The 26,191-nt window shown below is 52.6% G+C and overlaps 2 protein-coding genes across 2 annotated transcripts; one reads left to right on the forward strand and one right to left on the reverse strand.

Moving 5' to 3' along the window:
• Positions 1-26,120, reverse strand: MMP28 (matrix metallopeptidase 28). The gene is made up of 8 exons (XM_058560404.1): positions 25,818-26,120; positions 14,750-14,829; positions 14,343-14,530; positions 8,723-8,947; positions 6,448-6,693; positions 4,928-5,077; positions 4,441-4,608; positions 1-3,574 (listed from the first exon to the last, which is right to left on the reverse strand). The coding sequence occupies exons 1-8, from the start codon at positions 25,926-25,928 to the stop codon at positions 3,180-3,182; spliced, it is 1,563 nt and encodes a 520-aa protein (XP_058416387.1). The 5' UTR covers positions 25,929-26,120; the 3' UTR covers positions 1-3,179.
• On the forward strand, positions 638-1,313 carry C18H17orf50 (chromosome 18 C17orf50 homolog; the record flags this gene model as incomplete). Its single annotated transcript, XM_058560406.1, has 2 exons — positions 638-957; positions 1,058-1,313. Coding segments are annotated over 2 exons (531 nt in total), but the record flags the coding sequence as incomplete, so codon positions are not given.
• Positions 26,121-26,191: the final 71 nt, after the last annotated feature.

Genomic DNA, 26,191 nt, shown 5'->3' on the forward strand with positions numbered 1-26,191 from the left:
TCGGAGGTACCTTTTGCTAATCATGCAGAAGCGGTGTGCCCACCTGCCTCTCCACCCCGCCACAGGTGATGCTGGGCTTCCTCGAGGGGCCCACTTTGAAGAAAGAAATCCCATCCAGAAAACAAAATATAAACCACCACCTATTAACATTCCAATGAGTGCACTTAATGTTTATTGACAGCCCACACAGAGATCGGTACCCACCAGATTAGAAGGAAGGCGTGATGAGCCATCATTTCCTCCGGGTTCACAGTCCTCCTGGCTACCTCCTGTTGATTGCTTCCAGCCTGCAGAGCTCGGGCCTGGGCGCTTTACACAGACGCGATCTCTTCCCCGCCTCCCTTGAGACAGGCATTACTTTTTACTATTTTACAGTTGAGGAAACGGAGCTTGACAAAAGCGACGTGTCTTGCCCGGAATCCTCAGCTAGGAAGTGCAGAAATCTGGGAAGTCGGGAGCGGCCAGGCAGGGAAATCCTGCAAACTCTGCAGGATTCTGGGAGTCCTGCTGTCCCTGTGCATCTCCTACGCACCGTCCTTCGGGCGCCTGCCTTTTTGGGGGGTCGGGTTGTGGGCAACAGTCAGGGTATTTGAGCTCTTCACTGGGGACAGCGGGCCTGCGCTGACCTCCTCCCCGCCCGCCCGCAGGCGTGAAGACCCCTTTGTGGAAGAAGGAACCGGAGGAGCCCCGGGCCAGAGAGGAGGAGGCGGAGGAAGCCGAGGAGGGGTTGGAGGAGGAGGACGAGGAGAGGCTGCCGGAGGAGAGCGCGGCCGAGGGCGAGGCGGAGTGCCAGGACGCGGAGGGCGGCGAGGGCCAGCGGGACTCGGTGTCCTACTGCCCGCTGCGCCAGGAGTCCAGCACCCAGCAGGTGGCGCTGCTGCGGCGCGCGGACAGCGGCTTCTGGGGCTGGCTCAGCCCCTTCGCGCTGCTCGGCGGCCTGGCGGCTCTCGCCGACAGGTGAGGGTGCGCCCTCGGCCCGGGCGGGACGGACGTGTGCCGGGGCCCCCGGCGGGAGGGGACGGCGCGGTGCGCTGAGCGTCCAGGTCCCCGCCCGCAGGAAGCGGAGCCTCCCGGAGGAGCCGTGCGTGCTGGAGACGCGGCGGCAACAGCCGCGCAGAGGGGGCTGCGCGCGCTGCGAGATCCTTTTCTGCAAGAAATGCAGGAACCTGCACAGCCACCCGGCCTTCGTGGCGCACTGCATTCTGGAGCACCCGGATCTGGGCGAGGCGCGGGCTTCGGGAGGGGCGGGGGCCGCCGGGAGCCCCTGAGCGTCCCCACTTCCAGCCTTTGTGCCATCCATTCTCGCCTGACCCCAAACTCCCTGCAACCTTCTCCTCTCCCATGACGCGGAGCGCTCTCCAGCACATTCCACAGAACTGCCCCTTCTCAGAGGCGCCCTCCCGGAGCGCCCTCCTCAGGCAAGAAGGCCCACGGTTGATGGGGCGTCCCCACCTGTCACCTAGCGCCCACCTAATGCCAAACCCAACATCACCTGGTGCTCCATTCCTCCTGAGCGCCTCCTGAGGGCTCCCGCCCCCGGGCAGCACCCAGTGCCTGCCGCCCACCTGACTCGCGTCCCCTGGCACAGCCTCACATTCTTTTGGGTATTTCAGGTCCTTCTGGCCTGACGGGCAGAGGCATCGCCTAGAGAAAATACCCTCTGGGTTCCCTCACCCCTCTGAGAAACCTGCCCCTTTCCCTCAAATCATTCAATAAAGCCTCTAATCCAAGTGTCGGTGCCTTGAGGTGGGGAGAGGCGGCTCCTCTGGCTCTGGGGAGGGTAATGAAGACAGACCTTCTTCCCCTTCCCTGAGGTTCAAGCCAGAGGGAAAAAGGGCAGGGCTAGAGCCTCTTCCCTCCGCCCCCCCCCCCCCACGGACCGGGCAGTACAAAGCACTTGCATCCAAGGGCAGTCAAAGGCCATTCTCCCCACTGCGCAGAGAAGAAAATGGAGGCACAGGGCCAGGAATGCCCGTGGGAGCAGAGGGCTGAACCTTGCCAGGCCATTCTCCTCTCCCCCTGGAAGCCTGGTCTTGCTGAGGTCAATGTGTGTGCAGATGAGGTACTGGCTGGTGTGGAGGGCGGCTGGACCGGAGAACCAGATGCTAAAATGCTGAGACTGGCTGAGGCAGAAGACAGGGAGGCTGGGGAGCTGGTTCCTTCTCCAGGAATCCCAGCTATTCTTGGCCAGCCAGCAGGAGCTCCTGGAATGCTGCGTGTGTGGCCTGGAGAATGAGGCCATTGTGAGCACAGGGCCTCCCCCAGCCTGCAGAGCCCCCAGCCCTGCAGCAGTGCAGACCTCCAGAGAGGCCCCTGTCCTCTCCCTGCCACATGTGGTTCTCCATCTGGCCTGGGGGGTGAGGGGAAGCAAGGATATTTTGTTTTCTGAGGAGAAGCAGGCCCCTCTCCCCATCACAACGACACACACACACACACACACACACACACACACACACACAGCCCTGGCCCTGGCTTGGATGGAAGGGCATGGTCTCAGCCTCCTCAGCATCCTGCCCACCTGCTCTCCCTGGAAACCATTCCAAGGATGGCTGGTTTGCACCTCCAGGCGCTCCAGCTGGGGGCACCTCTTTATTCCAGCCCCCCACAAAAAGCCAGGGCCCAGCAAGCCTGCCTGCATCAGTCTCCCTCTTGCTCTGGGTCCTGACCCCCCTCAGGGCCTCTGAGGTTGGTGACCCTTGAACCCAACCCATGCAGGCTTCCTGGGGGTGGGGCCTCTGATTAAATAAGGCACAGTTCTCCAAGGACTCAACCAAGAGGTCTTGAGGGGAAGGGGACAGTCTTGCAAAATGGTCCCAACCTCTCTGTTGAGTTTTGCATCCTCCCTGGTTGCCCAGTGCTGCTGCCTTATAGACAGAACTGCACCTTTAGCAGAAGAAACAAAATCCCCCAAGCTTGAGGAGAAAAGAGTCCTTGGGGAAAGGGCCATGGGGTCTGAGACCCTTTTTGGTTTCTCCTTGGATTGATCCCAGCCCCACCTCCTTGTGGTGGGGACAGCACAAAGACAACGCCACATTCCCCAGGGAACAAATGCAGACAAACTTCCCTGCCGGGTCTTCTGCAGGGAGGCTCAGAGCTTCCAAGACAGCTTCTGCCCCTGGGGCAGGGGACACAAGTGGGCCAGGAGGGTACCAACAGTTCACTAAGAGGTGGGGGTGCCTTCAGAACAGGGCGCCCCCTGAGTTGGCGTGCCAGCAGCCCATCCAGGGCAGCTCTGTGGCCCAGGGGCCCGAGGCGGTGGCCTGCAGTTTAGCCTGGTCGATGCGCCAGTAGCGGTCATCTCTGAAGAAGATGATGGAGCCGTCGGGCCGGGGCAGGGCGCCACTGACCTCCTCAGGGACACCACCCCAGTCCCGCAGGCCTCGGGGGTAGTAGGGCTCCACCTGCAGCCCCCCTCGGGCCAGCACATAGTAGCGGGCACCCTTGAAGAGGACGAGGCGGCTCAGAGGAGGGAAAAAGAGAGCCGCGTCGGGGTGTCGGGGCAGGCCGCCTGCCCGGCACAGCTGTGGCGAAGCCCACACTGGCTTGGGGCCCTGGAACCTCCAGCATCGACTCCCTGTGGGGCATTGGGAGAGCCAGGGTGAGCCGGCGGCTCTCGCCCTTTGGTCCTCCACCCCACCTCTGTCCCCCATACCTCTACTTGCCCTCTCGTTGGAGCCCTAGGTGGTTAGTATTCACGATAATCAAAATGGATCACATTAAAAATTAGTTATAAACAGTAGGGGAGGGACTGCTGTGGCCTAGACTTCCAACAAGTGTCAGCAGAGGGCAGATAGCGCTGAAGGAGCCTATCTACCCTTCCCTGGGGAGCAGGCCCCCTCCTGGGTGAGGAAAGAAGGAACCCAAGGAAGGCCAGGGGCTTCCTTCACAACCAGGACTACTACCAGTTCTATGAGGGCAGGGAGTTTTGTTTTGCTTTTACTCTTGTATTCCAACACCTCCAACCGTGTCTAGTGAATAGAAGGCACTCAATATCTGTTGAATGAATGAATGAACTCTATTTCCTGGAGTAATATACTGCGCACTTCTCAGACATTATGTTCTCTTAATCCTCCTTCCCCAACAAACTTGAGGGATTATTTCTCCCATTCAAGAAATTCAAGCTCCAAGAGTTAAGTGACAAGCCCAACCTCACACAGCCAGGATTCCAAGGAAGGTACCATTCTCCGCTGAACTGCAGAGCTCAGGAGTGGTTCTCTGCTTCCCTCTACTCTTCTCTCAAACTCTCCCACCCTCTCTCTCTGGGACGACCTTGACACATTTCCCGCCCCCCTCCCCATCCATCCCTGAAGGAATGTCCTGGCAGAGTTCCCTGGGGCCAGAGGTTCAGACTGGAATTGAGACTCCTTCCTTCTTTTGAACCTGAGCAGGTCACCTCTCCTCTCTAGGCCTCAATTTTCTCATCTGCCCCAGGGCTGGTACCTTTGAAGAAGTAGAAGTCTCCATCCTCCAGTGACACTGCTGCTGCCTCAACGTGGGGGGGCAGCCCAGGCCACCTTTCCTGTAGTGGGTGGGGCTCCGAGACATTGCCATCAGCTGTCACCTCCCAGAAGTGGCTCCCTTGAAAAATGTACAGTCGCTGCTGCCCGTCTGCCCGGAGACAAGAGGGAGTTGAGGAGTGACCATCAGCCTCCTGCCTTCCTTCCAGGGAAGGTGCTTTTCTAGAACCCAACTTCCCCAAGTGACCAGAGAGGATGTAGTGTGCACAGCTGGCGGAGGGGAAAATGCACAGGAGGAAGCAGTGTTTTGCTTGGTGTGGGCTTGCTGCCCACACCAAGAACGCTTGTGGCTTGGGATATCTGGATCTTATCATTCATCCCCCCCCACCTTATACTCCAGCTCTGGAGACCCCCTGGAGATGTGGGGGAGGAGGGAAGAAGGAGGTGAGGCGTGGGTGGGACCATCTTACCTACAGTGATGGCATCGAAGGATGAGTGGCAATATTTAGGACCCTGGGTTTCAGGTCGCCTTCCCTGGGGTCTGTGGGGGTCCCAGGCCTCAAAGTCAGTGAACAGCTTTCCTGGGAGCTGGATGGCCACTGAGCCCCCCTGGGGCTTCCCTTCATGGGGAAGGAGAGAAGAGGGAGAGAACACATACTGGTTGTGGGGGGGTGTTGAGGGCTCAAGACCTCCCCCTTGGCTCCTTTTATCATTATCTGATACGAGGGGCAGGGAAGGAGAGCAGGGGTTGGGGGTTAAGAGTTATCCTTGGTTGTTGGTATTAACCATAGCACTAAACTCAGAAGTTCTCTCTCCTACCGAACAGTCTGGGAAAGAGGAACCTACTGAGATAAAATTGGAGCGGGGGACCAAACAAGGGTTTGGAACTAAGAAGGCAGAGGATCCTCTTCTCTGAGTCCTGGGCAACACAGATGACATGAGGGCAGAGTTCAGGGGCCTGGGCTGTAATAATTACAGCAATTATCTTAATGACATTACTATACTTATGAGAGTGAGGCAGAGTCCAACAAGCTTAAAATTTGGCACCAGCTCCTGAATCCTGGTCTGCAACTTCTTAGCTGTGTGACCTTGGATAAGTTACCTAATCTCTCTGAGCCCCATTCACCTCATCTGTGAACAAAAAGGTACTTACCTCATGGGTGTGTTGTGTGTTAAGTGCCTGGCCCATGGTAGACACTCATGAAATTGCAGCTGTTATTATTACATTTGTGTGGGTTTCTTAGGCTACAAAGCATGTTCATACCCACGAGTACAACAGCCCTGTGAGGTAAGCAGGGCCTCAATTATTATCCCTTTTCTCAGAAGGTACAACTGAGGGCTCTCAGGGGGGAAATGCTTTGCCCAAGAGCAACTGCTAATCAGGAAAGGAACGATGACTTGAACCCAGGGCTCCTGGCCCCGCCTCTGCACCCGGCACTCTGAGGGAGACAGCCCCGGGCTGAGGCAGGCCTGGGGTCCAGGCAGGTCGCTGGGCAGCAGCACTGGCCAGTTCATTCCGCAGAAGAAGGCCTTGTCTGAGTCCACCGCCGGGCAGAGGCCCAGGCTTGGGCAGAAGTGGGCATCAGCGTCATGGAGGAGGGAGGTTGGGGGATAGTAAGCAGGACTGGGAGCAGGAATGAAGGGTCTGGGAGAGGGGAAGAGGTGGGGCCAAGGATTGGGTCTGGGTGATGGGGCAGGGATGCGAGAGGAACTGCCGAGGCTGGGGATGGGGCAGGAAGCAGGACTTGGAAGGCGAAGGGGCGCTGTGCACAGGAATTGGATGGGATTGCTAGAGGCGGGGCATGCGGGATCAGGAGCCCGAGGTTTTTCAGATTTGAGGGGAGCCTGAGGCTTCAGGACCGGTGACTGGGAGGCCAGATTCCTGAGCTTACGATGGGGGATCCTATCAGAGAAACGGGTGTCCAAACACCAGAGGCGCGGGGTGGGGGGGCAGGGGTGAGACTGGTTGCGGGCGCGGCTGGGGGCTCACCATACAGGCTCTGCACAGCCAGCACGTCGTCCCAGCTGAGCAGCGCGTCGCGGCCCAGCCTCTTGTAGTAGGGCGCCATGAGCGCGCGCGGCGCGGGCGAGTGGGTCAGGCCGAGCGTGTGGCCGATCTCGTGCGCCAGCACCACGAACAGGTTGCGCCCGCGGCGGCGGCTCAGCGACCAGCGCTCGTCTCGGTCGAAGTGCGCTTCGCCGCGGCGGGGCAGGAAGGCGTGCGCCAGGGCGCCCCCTGCAGGCGGCGCAGAGGGTCAGGGGAGCCACTGCCCGCGACGCTCCCAAGTTCCCACCGCCCGGCGCTAATGCCGTTGGGGCGCGTGTGGCTGTTTTCTGCTACATAATTTCCCTCCTAATTAAGTCTAGCAGAAGCTGAAGTGTGGAGCAGGGAACACATGACTAGGCTGTGGGGTATGGACGCCTAAGAGGCAACGTGGCGTACACATAGCATGGGGCCAAACTGCCGGGGTTCCAGTCCTGGTTTTACCATTTACCAGCTGTGTGACCTTGGGCAAGTAGCTTAACCCCTCTGCGTCTTAGCTTCCTGATCTGAAAATAGGAATGATGATAATGAGCTTCTTCCTCACAAGGTTGTTTTGAGAATTAAAAAGGGATGTGTGTATATGTGTATGTCACATATAAGACTTAGCGCCCAGCACATAATAAATGCTACATAGGAATTATTTTCAAAAAGATCTAGGAGTAGGTATAGTGGTTACCCCAGAAGGGGGCATGATGGGACCTTCTGGAGTGTTGGTAATGTTGTTTTGTGATCTGGGTACTGGGTGTGTTTATGCGTATGCATAGTTTCTTTAATAAAAAGCATATATCTATATATTCTTGCGTTCTTGCCTTCCCTCTGCCAGGGCCCCTCTGTAGGTCTCTACCTCCTGCTTGTAACAGGAATGAGCAGAGGGAGTTGGGCTGCATCAGTGATTCTCCAGCTTGCAGCGTGCCACAGATGGAGCTCATCAGTTATGCGGTTTCCAGGACCCCACCCCTCACAGTTCACTTTCCACAGGGGCAGAGGTCAGCACACTGCACGGGGGAAATGTTGGCTTAGAAGCTTGTTGAGGGCTCTTCCAGCATTGCCTTCTTGGAGGCCAGGCTCATGGGGACCGACAAAGGTTGGGAGACCGCCGTTAAAGGAGAGCCTCATGGGGCATGGAGAGTTGGTCATGTGAGGGGGAACACGTCTCCTGTTTTGAATATGCCTCAAGCTGTTTTGAGCAATGTTAGTCCCTTCTGTTCAACTCTGACAATAATCCTGGGAGACAGACGGGCAGGTTTCAAAGGGAGAAAACCTAAACTCAAAAAGACAGAGCACCTGTCCCAAATCAGAGAGCTGACTCCCAGGTCAGTGCTGTCTCAGTTACCAGATTCTATCTGGGTATGGATATAAACATCTCGTGTAGATATCATGGGTGAAGTGAGTTACGTGCAAGCACCTGTGTGCCACATGTGGATTCTTAAAAAGCTTAGATTTCTTCCAGTCCTACCCTGGTCCCAGCAGCCGGGCCTGAAGTGGGCTTTGCTCTGAGTGGACTTGACGGAAAGCAGGAGAGTGCAAGGCAGGTGGGGCCTGAGCTCCTGGGCCACACAGGGCTTACGTCTCCACCTTGAAGGGCTCCAATCAGGTCTCCTTTCCTCATTCGCGGGGAGGAGATGCACAGACAGCCCTCATTCAGGTTCTGAAGGCCAGTATTGGGGAGAATGGGAGGAGAGCAGCTTAAACTGCAGCCATAAGCCCTTTAGCTTGGGGGCAACCAGGAGAACTGTCTGGGGCTGTGGGGATGTGAAGCACTTCCGTGGCAGGCAAGGGGTAGAATGCTCTCGCCCCATGGCAGTGACTGTGGTAGTGGGTGTGGGAGGGCAGGAGTGGGGCAGTGGTGGCCTCTGGATGTTTTTAGGGGCTTGGTTTGGAGAACATCCACTCCTGGAGAACAAGAGAGGCACAGGCCTGTCTAGAGGCAGGGGATGGATGATGGGACCTCAGAAGGTTCTCCCAGAATAGACAGTACTCTTTAGTTTGCAAAGCACTTTCCATGCAGAACCTCATCTGGCTGTCCCCTCAGCCATGTGATGTATAATAGGGCAGGGACCATTGTTCCCATTCTACAGATGAGGAGACTGAGGGTTCTTTGGAGGGGGATACAGCTTGGCCAAGGCTAAAGGGAGAGTGAATGCTCCATTGCCCTCCCTAGACTGCCTCTCCTAGCTGGGTTCCCCTCCTGCCGTGTGGGAGAGAGGCTCCGTGTCAGCACCTGGGCCATCGAAGGCGTTGCCCAGCCCGTCATTGTGGTCCCCTTGGAAGAAGGTGAGGCGGATGTCAGCAGGGCCTGTGGCTGGGGCCTCCCAGAACTCCAGCGCCGAGACGTTGCTCCACAGCTGGAAGGCGGCGCGCACAGCCCCCCGGACGGCCGACTCTGGCAGGTGCTGGGGCCAGTTTACCAGGCGGTAGGAGAGGTGCTGCTTGTACCACTTGTTGCCTGCCACCCAGAGAGGCCATGTCAGTCATACCTGCAGAGCCTGGGACTGGTCCCCATGGACCTGGATGATGGGGAGATAGGCCCTCTGCCAGGGAGTCCCTGATCTGATGGAGAAGACACAGCCCTTGCCCTGGGAAGCCCTACATTTGGCTGGGGAGACACTGCTCTTGGTAGACAGGACTACCCTTGTCCTGGAGAGCCCCCAGCCTAGTGGCTTGGTCTGGGGAGGTCGTAGTATGATGGGGGAGATGCAGCCTCTGCCCAGGAAAAGCCCCCAACCTGAAAAACTCTCTAGTCTGGAGTCTTCTTCTCTACAGCCTGGGCTGAGCCTGAAAAGCACTCTGCTCCTCTTGCTGGCAGCAGATCCCAGGCCCTACCTACCATGTCCGGATGGAAGAGAGGTGGGGCCACCAGGGCCCAGCTGTGACGGCCCCCTCACCCCTTCCTCCTCTCCACCTCTCACGCCCTCCTGCCGCCTCCCTTTCCAGAGCCTCGGGCCTCCTGCTGACAAGTGACCACAAGACCCATTTATTCGAGGTCCTTCCCTGACCCCTCAGCCTCCCCCTACTTCCTCAGGGACTCTGGAGGGCTCTGAGGTGAAAACAAATAAGAACAAAGGGTGTGTTTTGTCACTGAGAGAGAGAAATTTCTCCATCTCCACTTAGTTAAGAGTTTCTAAAGTTCCTTTGCCCAAAACTGCAGTTCCTCCCTGAGAACTGAGACTCTGGCCTCTTGCCTGAGCCCCAGGTCAACTGGTCCCTCTGCAGCTCACCATGCCCCCAGGACCAGAGAGCTTAGAAGGTCCAGATCCTGAGATTTTCATGGGCCATTTCTGAGCCCTGCGAGCTCAGGGGCCAAGATTGTGACTCCAAGTGGAAGACTCACAGCTCAGGGGCAGGACTTCTGGGCCCAGGGAGGGCACAAGAATCGTGTCGTCTTTTGGGCTTCAGTTTCCCAAATGGACCAGATCCCTGGGGCATGGATGATGAGTGGACAGGGCAGGGAGGCCAGGCCAGCGGGCAAAGCCCCCTCTCCCCTTGGAGGGGCGGTTGAAGTTTTAGACCTCCTGCCCCTTTGTCCTGGGGAAGTCCTTGCCCAGACCAGGCAGGAGGAGTGAAGTCATAGAAGCTTGGCCATCTCCTTATCCAACGTGTCTGTGCTCTATTTTGGGGAAATTGAGACTGGGGGAAGGGACCTGCTCAGAGTCACAGAATGAGTGAGTAGCCAACCGAGGCCCTGAGCCCAGGCCGACACCTAATCCAGGGCTCTTTCCACTATACCACACGATAGGCAGGCACATTTGCTAAGACTCAAGGCTCATAAATTTGCCTAAACACCACGTCTTTGGGTCAAAGCAGACGCTCTGCAGGAGCTGAAATTCTCCAGATGAAAGGGAGGGTCTAAGAGAGCAGAGGAGCTGAGCGTCTTTTCCTCCCTCCATCCCCCATGGGAGTCAGGGAGGGGAATGCCCCTTCTCCCACCCCTGAGCCAAGCTCCATTCAAGGCAATGCTGTCTCCTCGGGGCCTGTTTGGCCTGGCGGCCACCCAACCCCTCCCGGCCAGTGACCAACCCTCAGGGAGGGAAGAGAGGATTCTAAGGAAGGGAGGGAGACAAGGAAGGCGGAGGGAAGGCCTGGAGCTCAGAGGCGCCGCCCACCTAAGGGTTCATTATGTGCCAATAACACTTCTAGTTGCATTCTAAGTCTTCACCCGGCCCTGGACTGGCTGGTACTGGGCTCCTTCACACCCTGCTGTGGGTGACCAACTCCCAGACTCTCCCCACAACCTTCAAGCTTCTAGAAAAGTGTGAGGCAGCTCCTTCTGCCTCTTTGCAGCGAGGGAGGCCCCTCACTCCACAGGCAAGAAAGGGGGAGGGTGGGCGATTCTCTCACTCTAGGTAGCCAGTGAAGGTGACAGCTCACAGGATAAAAATCTTCTGTGAAACTGTGTGTGTGTGTTTTGGAGAGAGGATAGGGAAGACAAATAAGAACAGGAATTGAGAGAAAATGACTAATTTTCCTTGGGAGGGGAGCCGGGCGGAGGGTCGTTGGTGTGCCTGCCAGGAAGGAAGGACCTGCCCCGTCCAGCAGCCTGAGCCCTCTCCCCTGTCTTCTCCCAGATTTGTGTCCTTGCACGAGGCTGGCCAACTTCAGGCCCCATCACAAACTCCTGGCCTGGCAGGGCTGGTTTCCATGGTGACGTCCAGCCCACAGTAGCACCTGGCACTGCACGCCGCACCCCCCACCCCCACTTGCTCCAAAATCTAAAAGGGAAGAGAGAAGGGAAACAAGATGGGGAGGGGAAGAGAGCTAGACTCCTTGCCTGGGGAGGACCCTGGATTCCTGACTCCCAAGAGGTAACTGATACTGTGGAAAGAACAAGGGTTGGAATCCCAGGAGCCCTGTTTACAACCTTACAAGACAAATTATGGAATCTCTGCAGGCCTCAGTTTCCTTACCTGCAAAGTGGGCTTGATAAGACCTGTCTCCTGGTAAAAATGAAATAGCAAATGAAATAGCAATGTGAAGCTGCCTGGCATGGGGTGAGTGCTGAGTAAATATCCATTCCCTTCTCCTTCCTTTCCCACCCCAGAATCACCCCTGTGCTCCCCACCCCTCCAGCTCTGTGAGGGAGCAGGGGGATTGAAAATCATTCCTGCGGGCCCAGAGGGAGCAGGTGCTTGGAATGAGGTTGCGTGATTTAGCAAATAGAAATATGGAATGTCTAGTTAAATTTGAATTTCATATAAACAGCTAATGATTTTTTTAGCGTATGTGAAAACAAAACAGTTATCTGTTGTTCATCTGTAATTCAAATTTAACTGGGGGCATCCTGTGTTTTATCTGGCAACCCTACCCTGCATAGCATTCACCCACATAATGGAAAGTCGGCCAGCCCAGGAATCCACTTCATTTTTGAAGCACCTACCCAGGATCTGGGATTTTTCATATCTAGAATCTCAATCCTCCCAATGACAGGAAGGCTTGGCCACACCCTGGCTATGTGGCCCTGGGAAAGTTGCCTAAGCTCGTTGTCCCTCAGTTTGCCCATCTGTAAAATGAAGATAATAATGGTACCTATCTCATAGGTTTGTTATGGGATTAAATGAGTTAATCCCTTTAGAACTGTGCTTGGCACATCATAAATGCTCAGTAAGTGTTAACTGTCATTATTACATTTTCTTTCCTAAGGCATAGGAAATGCTCAGTGCCTGCCAAGTCCTCAGGTCCTTTCTAGGGAATGTCTTCCCACCCAGGAGATAAAGGAAGTCAAATTGCTGTGTTTCATGTTGTGAACAACAGGGAAATTCTCTGTCTCACCTGGCCACTGCTGTCTGGACCAGGGGATCAGTGTCAGACAATGAAATGGGGCTAAGCTGGTAGGCAAGGCCACCCGCCTGGGAGATGGTTCAGTATGAATCTCTGTCTAAAAGGGACGGTCCAAATTGGATAGTGACAAACGGACTAGATCAGATCCTCCCATGAGGCATGAGAAGATGAGATGCTGGCAGAAGGAAGCATCCCTTGTGCTCAGGTCACGCCCTGAATGCTGGGGAGGCATTGTCCCAATTCTCCGAGACACCAACTCTAGCCTGGAAGGGCCGCTGCTGAGACTGTGTCAGGAGCTGCCCCACTTGCCTCTGTATTCTCACAAGCAGCCCCTTCTCCTGGGTAATCAGGGACCGTCTCTCCTTTGCAATCTGAAAGGGCCTCAGATGAGGAAACAGAGCAAAGTGACGTCGTCCGGGTCAACAGCTGAACCCAGAGGCCCAGCTCCAGGGACATCGCTCCAGCTCACGCTTCTCCTCTGTTCCCCTCTGCTGTCCAGAAACACAGTGGGACACAGAACAGGTTGACACCAGGGACATCTTGACCTCAGAATATGGACCCCATCACTGCCTCCTTGCTTTATCAGGAACGTGGCTGGTCAGTACTGGGGACCCAGAGTGGCTGGATGTGTAGATACAGCGGAATTGGATTGGCACACACTTGGAAACAGCCACCCTCAACAGCTGAGGGGAACCGCCTACAATTTCCTCAGGATTAGCTAAGAAATAAAAACAAACTATATGCCCTCTGTCCTGTTCATAATGGATATTGTCAGTAAAAGTAGTTAACACAAATTAAAAAAGGCAATGGCTGAAAGTACTCATAGTAATAATAATTATAGATGAAAACCTGACTGAACACCCTCATCTGGTTAGAAATCTCAAAAACTGTGAAAATTCATCACAGAAAATTAGACTTAGTACAAACAAGATGTTAAAATTGCACACAGTATAACTTGTTATTGGTGGGGAATCAACGAAGAATCAAATCTTCTTTTCATGAATCTTAGATCTGTAACATTTGACCCCGGAAGATTGGATTTGGACAAAGAAGGAGGAAGAGGAGGAGGAGAAGGGAAGAAAACACCAAAACGACAAAAGGAAAATCACAACAGCAGAAACTGTAATGCGTAAAATGTGCTATGATGAAATGTTCAGAACAGGCAAATCAATAGAGACAGAAAGTAGATTGGTGGTTGCCAGGGCCTGGGGGAGGGGGACTGGGGATTGACTGCTAATGGGTATGGGGTTTCTTTTCGAAGTGATGAAAATGTCCTGGAATTAGATTGTGGTATTGGTCGCACAACTCTGCAAATATACTAAAAGCCACTGAACTGTACACTTTAAATGGGTAAATTGTATGGTATGTGAATTATATTTCAATAAAGCTGTTAAAAAATGTGCTATGGGGGCCGCCCCGTGGCATAGCAGTTAAGCGCGTGTGCTCTGCTTCGGCAGCCCTGGGTTCGCAAGTTCGGATCCCAGGCGCGCACTGACGCACTGCTTGTCAAGCCATGCTGTGGCGACATCCCACATAAAGTAGAGGAAGATGGGCACGGATGTTAGCCCAGGGCCAATCTTCCTCAGCAAAAAGAGGAGGATTGGCATTGGATGTTAGCTCAGGGCTGATCTTCCTCACACACACACAAAAAAAGTGCTATGGACAAAATAAAACTGATCGATGATTCACATCTTTGTTGAACAGTTCTTATGAAAAAAGAATCGATTCTGATCAAAATAACTTCAGTAAAATATCAAGGAAAATGTTGGCAATAGTTTAACTGCCCTGCACAGCAAATTGATCAAGGAATTAAGTGGGCTTGATGGGGTTTGCTCTGGAAAATGCTTGCACGATGAAAATTCATCGATGTAGGTTCACTTCTGATTTAAACGTCTGTGTTCACAAACATGGTCCTCAAGTGGACGGGTCCCATTGCGTCCCCCTCTCCCACCCTAGGGAAGAGGTTACTGACAAAGCCCAGTGAGAGGCTGAGCTGTTTCTTTTCTGGCCATGGGGCTACAGGATGTTGGAGAACCCCAGCTTGGCTAGATTTTAACAATGCTCACCTTGCTTTGCAAAGCGTTTCTTACGCCTCATTTTGGCCCGGTGTCCAGCAAACAGAGCACTGACCCTCTCGGTCCAGGCCGCCTGACTGTCAGTATCTGCAACCCCACATCGGGGCCGCGTCATCTGGCGCAGGGTGGCGGGGTCCAGCACGCCACTGACCGGCAGCTGGGACACCCACTGGAACTCCCTGTCAGGAGGAACTGAGATAAAGGACCACAAAGGGAGGGTGGGTGATGGGGGTGAGGGCAAGGAGCTTCCCTGGAGACAGCAGGAGGCTGGGTGCAGGGGAGGGAGGGAGCAATGACCTCCTGGACACACGTGGGAGGTGAGGCTTCCAGGAGGAGGAAGGAGGAGAACCAAGCTTTGCATTGCAGCACCCCACATCCTCTACATCCCTCCATCCTACCTGATGGCATTGCTGAATTGCCTGGAGGTGGGAGCTTTGGAGACCTGTTCATTGAGATATCCATACTTCTCCAGGAATGCCTGGGGGAGAGAGGAATGTCAGCTTTTCCCACTGTGTGGCATCTGTTCCTCTCCCTTGGTCTCCAAGGGTCCGTGGCACATACATCGTGCCCAGTCTCATCTTTAGTCCTTTTAGTGCCTATGAGCTGTAGCAGACAGAGTCCTGGGATCAAAGTCAGAAGGACCTGCACTCAGTTCCAAGCCACCACTGATCAGCTGGATGACATTGGGCAAGTCACTCAATATTTCTGAATCATAGCTTGCTTAATTCTAAAATTGGCCAAGCAGTCCCTACCCTGCCCATCTCATGGTGTGGTCCGGAGTCTGGCAGAGCATGCTGGACAGTAGAGTTATGGGTTCTGGAGTCAGGCTGGCTTGGGTTTAAACCCCAATTAGCAAGCTATTTCTCTACATGACAGATTTCTTATCTGTAAAATGGGCTTAGAAATAGTACCTACTTTGCAGGTTTTTTTGTGAGGATTAATCACAATAGTGAATATAAAACACTTAACACAGTGCCTGTACTAGCAGGGGCTCCATACAGAGTAGCTGTTATAATACGTGTGATGTATAATTTTATAATTTTATTTATTTATTTTTCCCTGAAAGCCCCAGTAGATAGTCGTATGTCATAGTTGCACATCCTTCTAGTTGCTGTATGTGGGACGTGGCCTCAGCATGGTCGGAGAAGCGGTGCGTCGGTGCACGCCCGGGATCCGAACCCGGGCCACCAGCATCGGAGTGCGCGCACTTAACCGCTAAGCCACGGGCCGGCCCCTGTACGTGTGATGTAAATATACACGATCCACGTGCTTCAACTCTGCTCCTGAACCTCTCACCTCTCTAGGAAGTTTCTCTCTATTGGTCAGCAGTTGAGTTAATCACCTGTCAGCTCTGCAGCGCCTGGATTGGCATTATTATTATTATTTTTTTTGTGAGGAAGATCAGCCCTGAGCTAACATCCATGATAATCCTCCTCTTTTTGCTGAGGAAGACCGGCTCTGAGCTAACATCTATTGCCAATCCTTCTCGTTTTTTTTTCCCCAAAGCCCCAGTAGATAGCTGTAGGTCATAGTTGCACGTCCTTCTGGTTGCTGTATGTGGGACGCGGCCTCAGCATGGCCGGAGAAGCGGTGCATCGGTGCGCGCCCGGGACCCGAACCTGGGGCCGCCAGCAGTGGAGCGTGTGCACCCAACCACTAAGCCATGGGGCCGGCCCCATGGATTGGAATTAATTGTCTCTCTAATTCTGGTTTCTTCCTAAACAATTCTCCTCCCCTCAAATGCAGATATATTTAAGGCCTTATGAACAACAAATGTACTTACCTTCAACTCTATGGTTTATATAAAAACTTGACTCTCTGGAGAAGTATTTTTTGAATTAGAAACCTCCAACTTCCTCCTTTCATTCATTCATTTGTGAATTCCTATGAGGTACTAGGTACCCTGCCAGGTGCAATGATCAACAAGATAGCCCTAAAGGAGCTTATATACTTGTGGATAGAGACAGACAATAGAAACATAGATAACAAATAAATAAAGGAGATAGTTTTGGTGCTATAAAGAAAACAACCCCAGGGATGTGAGTGAGAATAACTTAGAAACTTTACCTCAGGAAGTCAGGGAAGGACCCTCTGAAGAGCAGACATTTGATCTGAGTCCTAAAGAATGAGAAGTCGTAGCCATGTAATGAGGCGGGAAAGGGCGTTCCAGACAGAGGGAGCGGCAAATGCAAGCCCCGAGCTAGGAAATACGTTGATGTGTTTCAGGAATGGAAGGAAGGCTGGAGCACAGTAAGTGTGAAGAAGGCGGGCGTGTGATGAAGTCAGAGAGAGAGGCAGGACTGTCAGCCAGGGTAAGAAATGTGAATTTTATTTATTGATGATGGATTAATTGTGGGGAATGAAAGAAAGGGAGGAATCAGGATGGCTCCTAAATGTTTGCTTTGGAAGGTGATGCCATTTACTGTCTGAAGAAGCCTGAGGGAGGAAGAGATGGGGTCTGATGGGAATGAGATTAATGCGGTGATGTCAAGTGGCACTGGCTGGCTGAGGCTGGCGCTCAAAGGAGAAGCCAAGTCTTCCAGCATGTAGATGATGTGAAGCTGTGGATCTGAACGAGATCCCCCCAGAAAATCAGAGACTATCCCACGGCCCAAATGCCTTTTACTCACTGCCTGCCTTCACATACCTGGAAGCTGCTCTCTTAGTGACCAAGTTCTTGGAGGCCAGTGGAGAGACACGTGTGACTCATTGTCCTTACCGATCCCCAGTCCTACCCCTCTGAGAAATGATGCACTTGGATCCCTGCTTGCCCTTCTCACTGATAAAGACTCATCAATGGATTTAAAAAAAAATGTCACCTCGGCTGCTTAATTCTTTTTTATTGTTTTCCTTAAATTTATTTATTTATTTTCCCCCCAAAGCCCCAATAGATGGTTGTATGTCACAGTTGCACATCCTTCTAGTTGCTGTATGTGGGACGCGGCCTCAGCAAGGCCGGAGAAGCAGTGCATCGGTGCACGCCCGGGATCCGAACCCGGGCCGCCGGCAGCGGAGCGCGCGCACTTAACCACTAAGCCACGGGGCCAGCCCTCGGCTGTTTAATTCTTATACAAGACACACACCATCTCTTCATTTGTACCCCTCCTTGCTGTGTTATCTATACAGAAAAAATTGTCTGTCTTCTTTGTGCCCTTACTCACTTTGCTGTATTTCTAAACTCAAATCAACTCCAATCATAGCTGTTGCCTCAAGGAAAAGGCACAAGCTGGGAATGAAACTAGGCACTAAGAGCCAGGATGGGCAAGCCCTCAGCCTTTGCAAGAATCCAGCCTCCTCTTTGTGGATTTCATTACGTCCATCTTCAGTGACCTCCGCATCTTCTCAATAAAGCCACTTTCTATAAGGAAAGCTTATTCTAAGCAACAGAACACTTTCCAAGTCTATTGTATTGTTTTTCTGCATAAATTTCTTAGTATTTCAGCATTGTTTTCTTTTTTCCCTTTGCAAATGTACACTGTTTTGGGATACATAATAGATTAGAGGAGTTCTAGTGGCTTTATCTGGAAGACTATTTGCTGCTCAAAATAGTGCAGCATCATGGAATAGCCACCAGGCTTGGAATCAAGAATCTCTTCCCCACTGTGACTCTGTTGAGTGGCTGGGGATAAATTACTTAACCTCTCTGAGTCTCTGTTTCTTCACCTACAATGTGAGAACAAGAATAATCCCACAGGATTCTCAGAAAGATTAAATGAAGCAATGCACATTTAGCATAGGGCCTGGTATATAGTAAATGCTTGGTAAACAGTTGATCTAGTTGATTTACCTTAGAGGGAAAATTAACAACAGACTTTTGGAACACAACAGATCTGTGAGATGGGAACTGCTTTGAACAAGGCAGTTACACTTCTGTTCTCCATTCAGATGCTCTATCTCAGACCTGCCTCACCCCAGCCAGGTGCCTGGTTCTCTTCCTTGTGTCCTTGTGGGGATGGAGAATGACTTTCTAAGGAAGCCAGGGAATTAATGTCTCCTTAGAAGCAGTTTCGCTGATTGAGTGACTTGGGAGAGACTGGGTCACAGGCCAACAGGCTGGCACTCCCTGTGCCCCTCCCCCCAAACCCGCCCAGCCCTTATCAGGGAGTTGGCTTTGGTTCTGGAACTATGAAGCCTTGGACAGAGGGGGTGGGGGGTGGAAATTGACTAGTGGCGTCTCCTGTTTCCTGGCTGGGCTGCCATGCCTGGTACTTTGGCAGGCAAGGTGGGGTGGAGGGCAGGACAGGGGTGGAGGATTTTTCAGGGGTCCATCAGAGGGGCAGCCCTGGGCCTTTCTTCCTGACTCCTCTGGGACCCTGTGGGCTGCAAGGCAGAGCTGAATTCCCAGTAGGCAGAGTGAGCTGTGTCCAGGACACCAGCCAAGAGACAGCAAAAGAATGAGAAAAAGAAATTTTAAGAATTTGGCATTTTGTGTTTCCATAAAAGCACTGAAGCATTATAATGGGGATTATCAGGACTTAAGGACTCCCTTATACTTATTTTGTGTTTAATATGCACATATTTAAAATTTTTTTAATTTCAAGGAAGGGGCCTCTTAATACCGCCAGTGCTGAGTGCTCTAAAGTTCTGCTGAGGCAGACCCGCATCCCTGGGTGGGGAGCAGGTAGGGTTGAGACGCCCTCTGCTCCTGCAGCTGTCCCTAACCCTCTTCTGTGAGCCCATTTGCCGTGCCTCAGTTTCTCCTGCAAAGGTGAGAGGAATGCCTTTAGTTTGCATGGGAGACAGGGCAGGGCTATGGGGCAGGCCACAGCGTGGCAAAGGGACGCCTGGAGAAGATGAAGAACTGGAAGGTTCTCATCCCAACTTGACACTAACCACTTTGGAGGAGTCATGTCCCTTCCAGGCTGCAGTTTTCCTGGGGGTTGTAACTGTGTTCATTTTTTTTTTAATATAATTTTTATTTATTTATTTTTTTCCCCCAAAGCCCCAGTAGATAGTTGTATGTCATAGCTGCACACCCTTCTAGCTGCTGTACGTGGGACGCAGCCTCAGCATGGCCGGAGAAGCAGTGCGTTGGTGCGCGCCCGGGATCCGAACCTGGGCCGCCAGCAGCGGAGTGTGTGCACTTAACCGCTAAGCCACGGGGCCGGCCCCTGTAACTGTGTTCTTTTAGGGACTCCCTAAGCTCCACCTGGGGTCACCCCGCCCCCTTCATGGAGGCAGGGCCCAGCCTGCCCTTCTCTGCCTTGCAACACCAGGTGTTCTCCACCCATCCTGTCTCCTGGGGAGCCCAAGGGCTTGAGCTGAACGGAGAGGAAGCTAGAGGGCTGTGCCCCTTCAGTGATTCATCCTGCTTGGGCCTAAAAGCTTGTGCCAACCTGCCTCACCCAGTAGGTCAGGGCTGGGGCCACTTTCCTGAGCAGTGGCCTCTGAGAAGCCCTGGGAGTGGCTGAGCTGTCTGGGAAAAATGAAAATGGTTCTCCCCAGGATCCAGAAAGCTGAGTGGAATCCGAACTCTGGGGGTTCTAGTCCTGCATCTGTCCTGACTTGTCAGGGGAGGGTGTGTAGAGTTCAGCCCGTTTAGTGCCTGAGGGAAGGGGAAATTCTGGTCATTTCTGAGCAGGGCAAGACTAGCAATCAGGTGCAGCAAAATGAATCCAGGCCTGAGTCAAGAACTGAGTCACTGGCCTGGCAGGGCAAGAACACCAGGCTGAGTGTCTTGAGTTTTATTCCTGGTGCTGCTGCTAACTGTGTGTCCTTAGGCAAGTCTAGGGCCTCTCTGGGCCTCAGTTTCCTCTTCTATAAAATGAGGGGTTGGATTAGAGCTAAGATATACTTCAGCTCCGTCTCTTATGCCATCCTTGCTTCTGCAACTGATTAGCTGGGTGACCTATGACAAAGTTACTTAACCTTTCTGTGCCCCAAAGTATAAAATGGGGGTAGGAATACTGCTTTATGTTTCTTACAGGACTGCTATGAAAATCCAGTAAGAAGATGCTTTGGTAAAGCTTTATGATAATTGTCCCATGAAAAACGTTATTTTTTCCCTCTATAGTCACAGAGCTTTACTGCTGGAAGGGACCTTTGGTAGATGAGTCTAGGAGGGGCCAGCTTCCAGTCTCGTGTCCACAGAGTGGCTGTGGCATCCTCCATATCAAAGAATTGCAGCAGCAAAAATGAAACCAAGAATGAAAAATTGCAAAATCGCAAGCTCACGCAGAAACCATGTTGCTTTACCTGTGATTTATTCCATCTCACTATGTTTTCTATGATTTTAGTCTTTCCATAGTGACTCTATGTAATTGTTTTTATCACTCAATACACCTTACAATTATTAGCCAAGGGCCGGCCCTGTGGCTTAGCAGTTAAGTGTGCGCCCTCCGATGCTGGCGGCCCGGGTTCGGATCCCGGGCGCGCACCGCTTCTCCGGCCATGCTGAGGCCGCGTCCCACATACAGCAACTAGAAGGATGTGCAGCTATGACATACAACTATCTACTGGGGCTTTGGGGGGGAAAAATAAATAAATAAAATCTTTAAAAAAAAAAAAGAATTATTAGCCAAGACAAGATGCTAGGAATGATAGTGGGCGTTCTGCCTTGGCGTGTTCTAGAAATACACATGTTTTCTGGAAATCAGGAACACAGTGAGCTCTTGACTACTGTGGCGCTTTTAAGGATCTTACACCTTCTTTGAGTTTCACAAACACCTTGCAAGAGCACAGGCAGGACAAATGTTGTTATTCCCATTTTAAAGATGAGGAAAGTAAGTCTCAGGGGAGCACAGTGTCTTGCTGAAGGGTCCTAGTGAGCGACAGAACCAATACTTGAATCTGAGTCCTCTGACACCTACCCCAGGATGTGCTATTTCACATTCAAACGAGTGACTCAGAGGCTTTAGAACTGAAAGAGCAGGGCCAGGTTGCTCTCTCCACTGGGGAGATGGCCCTCAAATATGAAAAAGGGGTGTTTCTAGCTGGATTCCTTCTGTCTCTTCTGCAAGCAGGTCCAGGGGCAGGGCAGAGGGAGGAGCTGCTCAGGCGGTGGACTCCGGCTTTCAGTAGAGGCTGGGATCACATCTCCTGTCACACTCCAAACTAGTCGTCTGACAAGGCACAGACGTTCAACTGGACTCAAGCGTGTTCCTTCACAAAGACAGACATCTGCTTCCAGGATGCTTTGCTTTTGCTCTCTGGCTCCTGGAGCCTACTGAAGGCCTCAGGGCAGAGGAGCCTGTTCAGCCCTCTTCCTTTATTTTGGGCAAAGGCGTTGCCTTCCTTCTGTCTGACTCCCTTGCTCTTCACCTCCTTTCCCTTGTCCCTAGTCCCTATTCACAAAGTTCTGTCTGGGTGTAACCTGGATACCTCTTACTATAATTCCCGCTCCCCCTTTCATTTTCCGTCCTTAAGGAAGTTGGAAAACATTAGCTGGCCAGTCTCCATCCAGACCCTGTCTTGTACTTTTTCTAGTGCCAAATAACCATGCTGTAGGGATTCAGGGTCCTCACTAGGCTTGTGGGGCTAAGTTTAGGGCACAAAATGCCCTAACCAAGGTTGGGTTTAAGGAGAGTTGTCCACTCTTCTCTCCCTTCTTTGTTCCTGTTTCCACAACCCAGCTTTTGCTAGCTCGCTTGGTTTTCAAGCTGGCTTGACAACTGCTTTTCCACCAACTCGTGGTCCTCTGGGACCCTTCTGCACTTCTACTCACTCTGTACCCATGAGTCACTGAGCTGAGCTCTTGGGAACGGCTTCCACACCCGTGCTTCTGGGTTTCTGACTCACAAAAAGTCAGATGAATGGCTCTGGGGTATGAGAAACAGACACTGCATCTGGGGGTGGATACTCCACAGAAGCTCTAATGTCTCCCTGGAGAAACAAACCACCCAGCTCCTTGTTGTACTGGCACACTGAGAGTAGCTGTGCAGATATGCACAGACCACCAAGTGGAAGGCACGTCCTGGACATACTGCCTGGTTGTTCTAAAGAAGGGCCAAGCAAAGCATGGTAGATAGATCCCTTGGGACAGTCTGTGTCACCCAAGAATAGGACAGGGCCTGGCTAGGAATGGGAGGGGTGCCAGGGTGATGACCTCTTTCATCAACTCTCAATCTTGCAACTCAACAGTGGAGGCTCTTCCTACTCACTAGTGTTGTGAGCAGCCCGAGTTTTCCTAAGTGGGCAACAATGAACTTGTTCATAATGCAGCTTTGTAAGTAGTCAGTCTCCTCCCAGACAAAGCCCACTCTGGAAAGCCCTCAACTTTATTACTTTGTGTGCACACAGGGGACACAGAGAGCCATGCACACAAGGCACAGGGATACATAAAGTGACATCCAGACAGACAGACATGGACACATAGGCAGATGAAGTGAATACACACACGTACACACACACAGAGGCACAAGCATACAAACACACGAAAGCCAAAGAATGTTAGCACTAGAGGGAATCTTAAAAGTCATTTAAGAAATTTAACTCCCAGGGCCTGCCCTGTGGCTTAGCGGTTAAGTGCGCGCACTCTGCTACTGGCGGCCCGGGTTCGGATCCCGCGTGTGCACCGACGCACCGCTTCTCCGGCCATGCTGAGGCTGCGTCCCACATACAGCAACTAGAAGGATGTGCAACTATGACATACAACTATCTACTGGGGCTTTGGGGGAAAAAAAGGAGGAGGATTGGCAATAGATGTTAGCTCAGAGCCGGTCTTCCTCAGCAAAAAAAAACGGGAGGAGGATTAGGATAGACGTTAGCTCAGGGCTGATCTTCCTCACAAGAAAAAAAAAAAAAAGAAATTAGCTCCCTTATTTTACAGAGGAGGAAACTGCAGCCTAGAGAAGTGAAGGGACTAGCCTAAGATTACATAGCTTGTTTTTCTTTCTTTCCTTCTGTGTCCTGAACTCTGACCTTTGCCCATGAGCTCAGCAGGACTGCTGTGCACTGCTGGGGTCTAGCTCCCTGCACTGCGCCAATCTGGGGTGATCATGGAGCTCACTTGGTGAGTTTCCCTTCTGTGGATGATTGTACTTCCCTAAATGACCACAACAATATCTCCCATTCCCATGTTCTTCTTACAATGTGACTTCAACACTCCTCTCATCAATTGTGGGGTCTATGTTCCCTCCTCTTGAACCTGGATGGGAGCTGGTGACTGCTCTAGCCAATGGAGTACAGCAGAAGTGATGCTATGCAACTTCCTAGTTTAGATCATAAAAAGGAGACAACTTCTGCTTCTCTGTCTCCCTTCTCTCTCTCTCTCTCAGAACATTCATCCTGGAGACCCAGCCCCCATAGCCCAAACTAGCCCTGGAGAGACCACGTGGATAAGCCCACCTGGAGAAGAACTGAGGCTCCCCCGTAGCTGACAGCCAGCATCAATGGACAGATAGTAAACAGCCTTCAGATGATTCCAACTCCAGATAGAGACAAGCTATCTTGATGTGAGACAAGCTATCCTGATATGCCCTGTTTGAAATTCTGACCTACAAAGTCTGTGAACATAATAAATGGTTACTTTACCTCGCTAAGTTTTGGGGTAATCTGTAATGTAGTCATAGTAACTGCAACATCGTCTCAGGAATTATAGCCCGTGCTGCCTATTGTTCAATGCTGAAAATAGTTGCCTTACATACTTTATCCTATGTTATTGTTGTAGGAGAGCTAGTCACCAAGCCAGGACTTTAATCTGAAGCTCTATTCTCTAAAATAATGATAAAGATAATAATAATAACAACCACATTGAGAGCAACTTCCTTTTACAGGCGGCTTTCTACGTACTAGGCATTGTGCTGGGCATTTTACATACATTATCTCAGTGAAACCACAGAACAATCTTGTGAAACAGGCATTATTAACCCCCACTGTACGGAGAAGAAAACAGATTCACAGACGTTAAATGATTGACCCATGGTTTGCACACAGGTCTGTCTGACACTGAAGCCCATGCAATTGACCATATACAGAAACACATATAGACATACTGAGACATACACACACACACACACACACACACACACACACACACACAATTTGCATAAATATACATATGCATGTACATGCATACACATTTAGAGACACATATCCATTACACATTTCCAGAGTGTTTTATGCTTTTAAAATATTTCTTGTTCCCAGAGTTTAAAATCCCCTTCTCCCAATTACATTAAATATGCTGAAAGAGACTCAATCTGCTAGATATTACGTTTCCCAAGCACACCCCAAGGTGAAATTCTCTCCATCTGGGGCCACCACAGGCACGGGCGGCAGAGATATTGTCTCTGTTCTCCTGCCAAAGATCACCTGAAACCCGGAGTTGGGGAGAGGTGGGGTGGGACTCTTAACAAGACTTGGCTTAGTAGACAGAAGCCTTCTCCTGGGGCCACGAGGACTCTGCACTTGATGTTGTAAGATAGTAAATTCAGAGAAACAAAGTGATTCTGGAATGTGCAAAAGCAGAGAGCGCAAGCAAGGGACCAGTGCTTGGAAGGGGAGGGGCGAAGGAGCTTGCCTAGGACCCCCTTGTTGAAGCAGGGTCATTATCAGATATTCCAGAACAGCGGTGGGAGTTGGCTGATGGAAGGAAGAGCAATTCAGATAGGGCCCTCCTCATTCTGCAGGTTTCCCAAATCCCTTACCCTGTAAACAGTGGAGACCCCAGTCCTAATCTTGAGAAGAGCTAAGAACACAGACAGAGATGCTTCTTTGGGGGAAGAAAGAAATGATACTGTTGTATTACTACAATCACCTTTATGTAGAAAATAGACACCCCAAGTTGATCCCCACCCTGACCTTGCAAAAGTTCCCCTTGTGCAACCTACAGCAAGCGATTGAGTCCAAAGGAGGAAAATGAAATGGGACATCTTTAAGGTTGACCTCCACCTCCCTGACCCCCTTTCTCAAGATCAGTCCTGAAGCAGTGCTGAAAGCTCCTTAGAAGCAATCTTAAGAGTACACTATTCTTACTCATTTTACAGATGAAGAAACTAGTTCTGAGCTTGGGCGCTGACTTGCCCAAGCTGGTCAGCGGCAGCGCCAGCCCAGAAGCCAGTGCTGTGTCCTGTGCGCCGGGCCAGGGCCGGTCAGCAGTACCCTCTCCACCGCACCGATCTGGGGGCCTCCACAGCGTCCGACACTCACTCGGGGAGGGCTTGGGGCATCCAATGAATGAACTGCCAAATCTCCCCAGCCTAGGCGGGGAGGGACAGTGGCTCCGTGCCAAACTGGGGTGCAAGGGTTCCTTCTCTCTCAGCTCTTGCCTGTCTGTCCCATCTTGTCGCTCCCTCCTCCCCCGCGTCCGGGAAAATCAAAGTAGATCCGCGTGCCTGTGTGGTCTCAGCCCTGGCTCAGGGGAGAATGCTGCCCCAGGCTCTTTGTGTGCAAGTGTGAAGGGTGCGGAGGATAGGGGGAGGGTAACGCAGATTGTCAGCTCAGATGGGACCGCTGGGCCGCCTAACTGCAAAGTTCTGGCGGGTCTCAAGCACGCGGACCCCTCTCCGCCCCGCATACACCGCGTACCTCTGCCTCCCTGTGCAGCTCCTGGCCTATGCGCTCCGCCAGCTGGGCGTCCAGGCTGCCCCACAGCAGCAGCTGCAGGGCGCGCAGCAGGAGGCCGACACGCGCGGCCATCTCGCCGCAGCCCCTGCCGCGGGGCGCGGGGGCGTGGGGAGCTGCGGCGCGCGGGGGAGCCCGCCGGCGGTCAGCCGTGCCCGGGGCCCGGCGGATGCGCCAGCTCGGCGCTGCGCCGATGCGGAGGGGAAGGTCGCGGGCGCTCGCCAGCGCCCGGGCTCTGCGCGCTGGGCCGCTCCTCCGCGGCGCTTCACCGGGAGCCGGCCTGAGGTCGTCCAGCCCAGGCAGTGCGTGCCCGCGGGACCGCCGGCTCCGGGAGCTAG

This window comes from Diceros bicornis, chromosome 18 (genome assembly GCF_020826845.1).
Source record: "Diceros bicornis minor isolate mBicDic1 chromosome 18, mDicBic1.mat.cur, whole genome shotgun sequence".
In the NCBI taxonomy this organism is placed as follows: domain Eukaryota; kingdom Metazoa; phylum Chordata; class Mammalia; order Perissodactyla; family Rhinocerotidae; genus Diceros; species Diceros bicornis.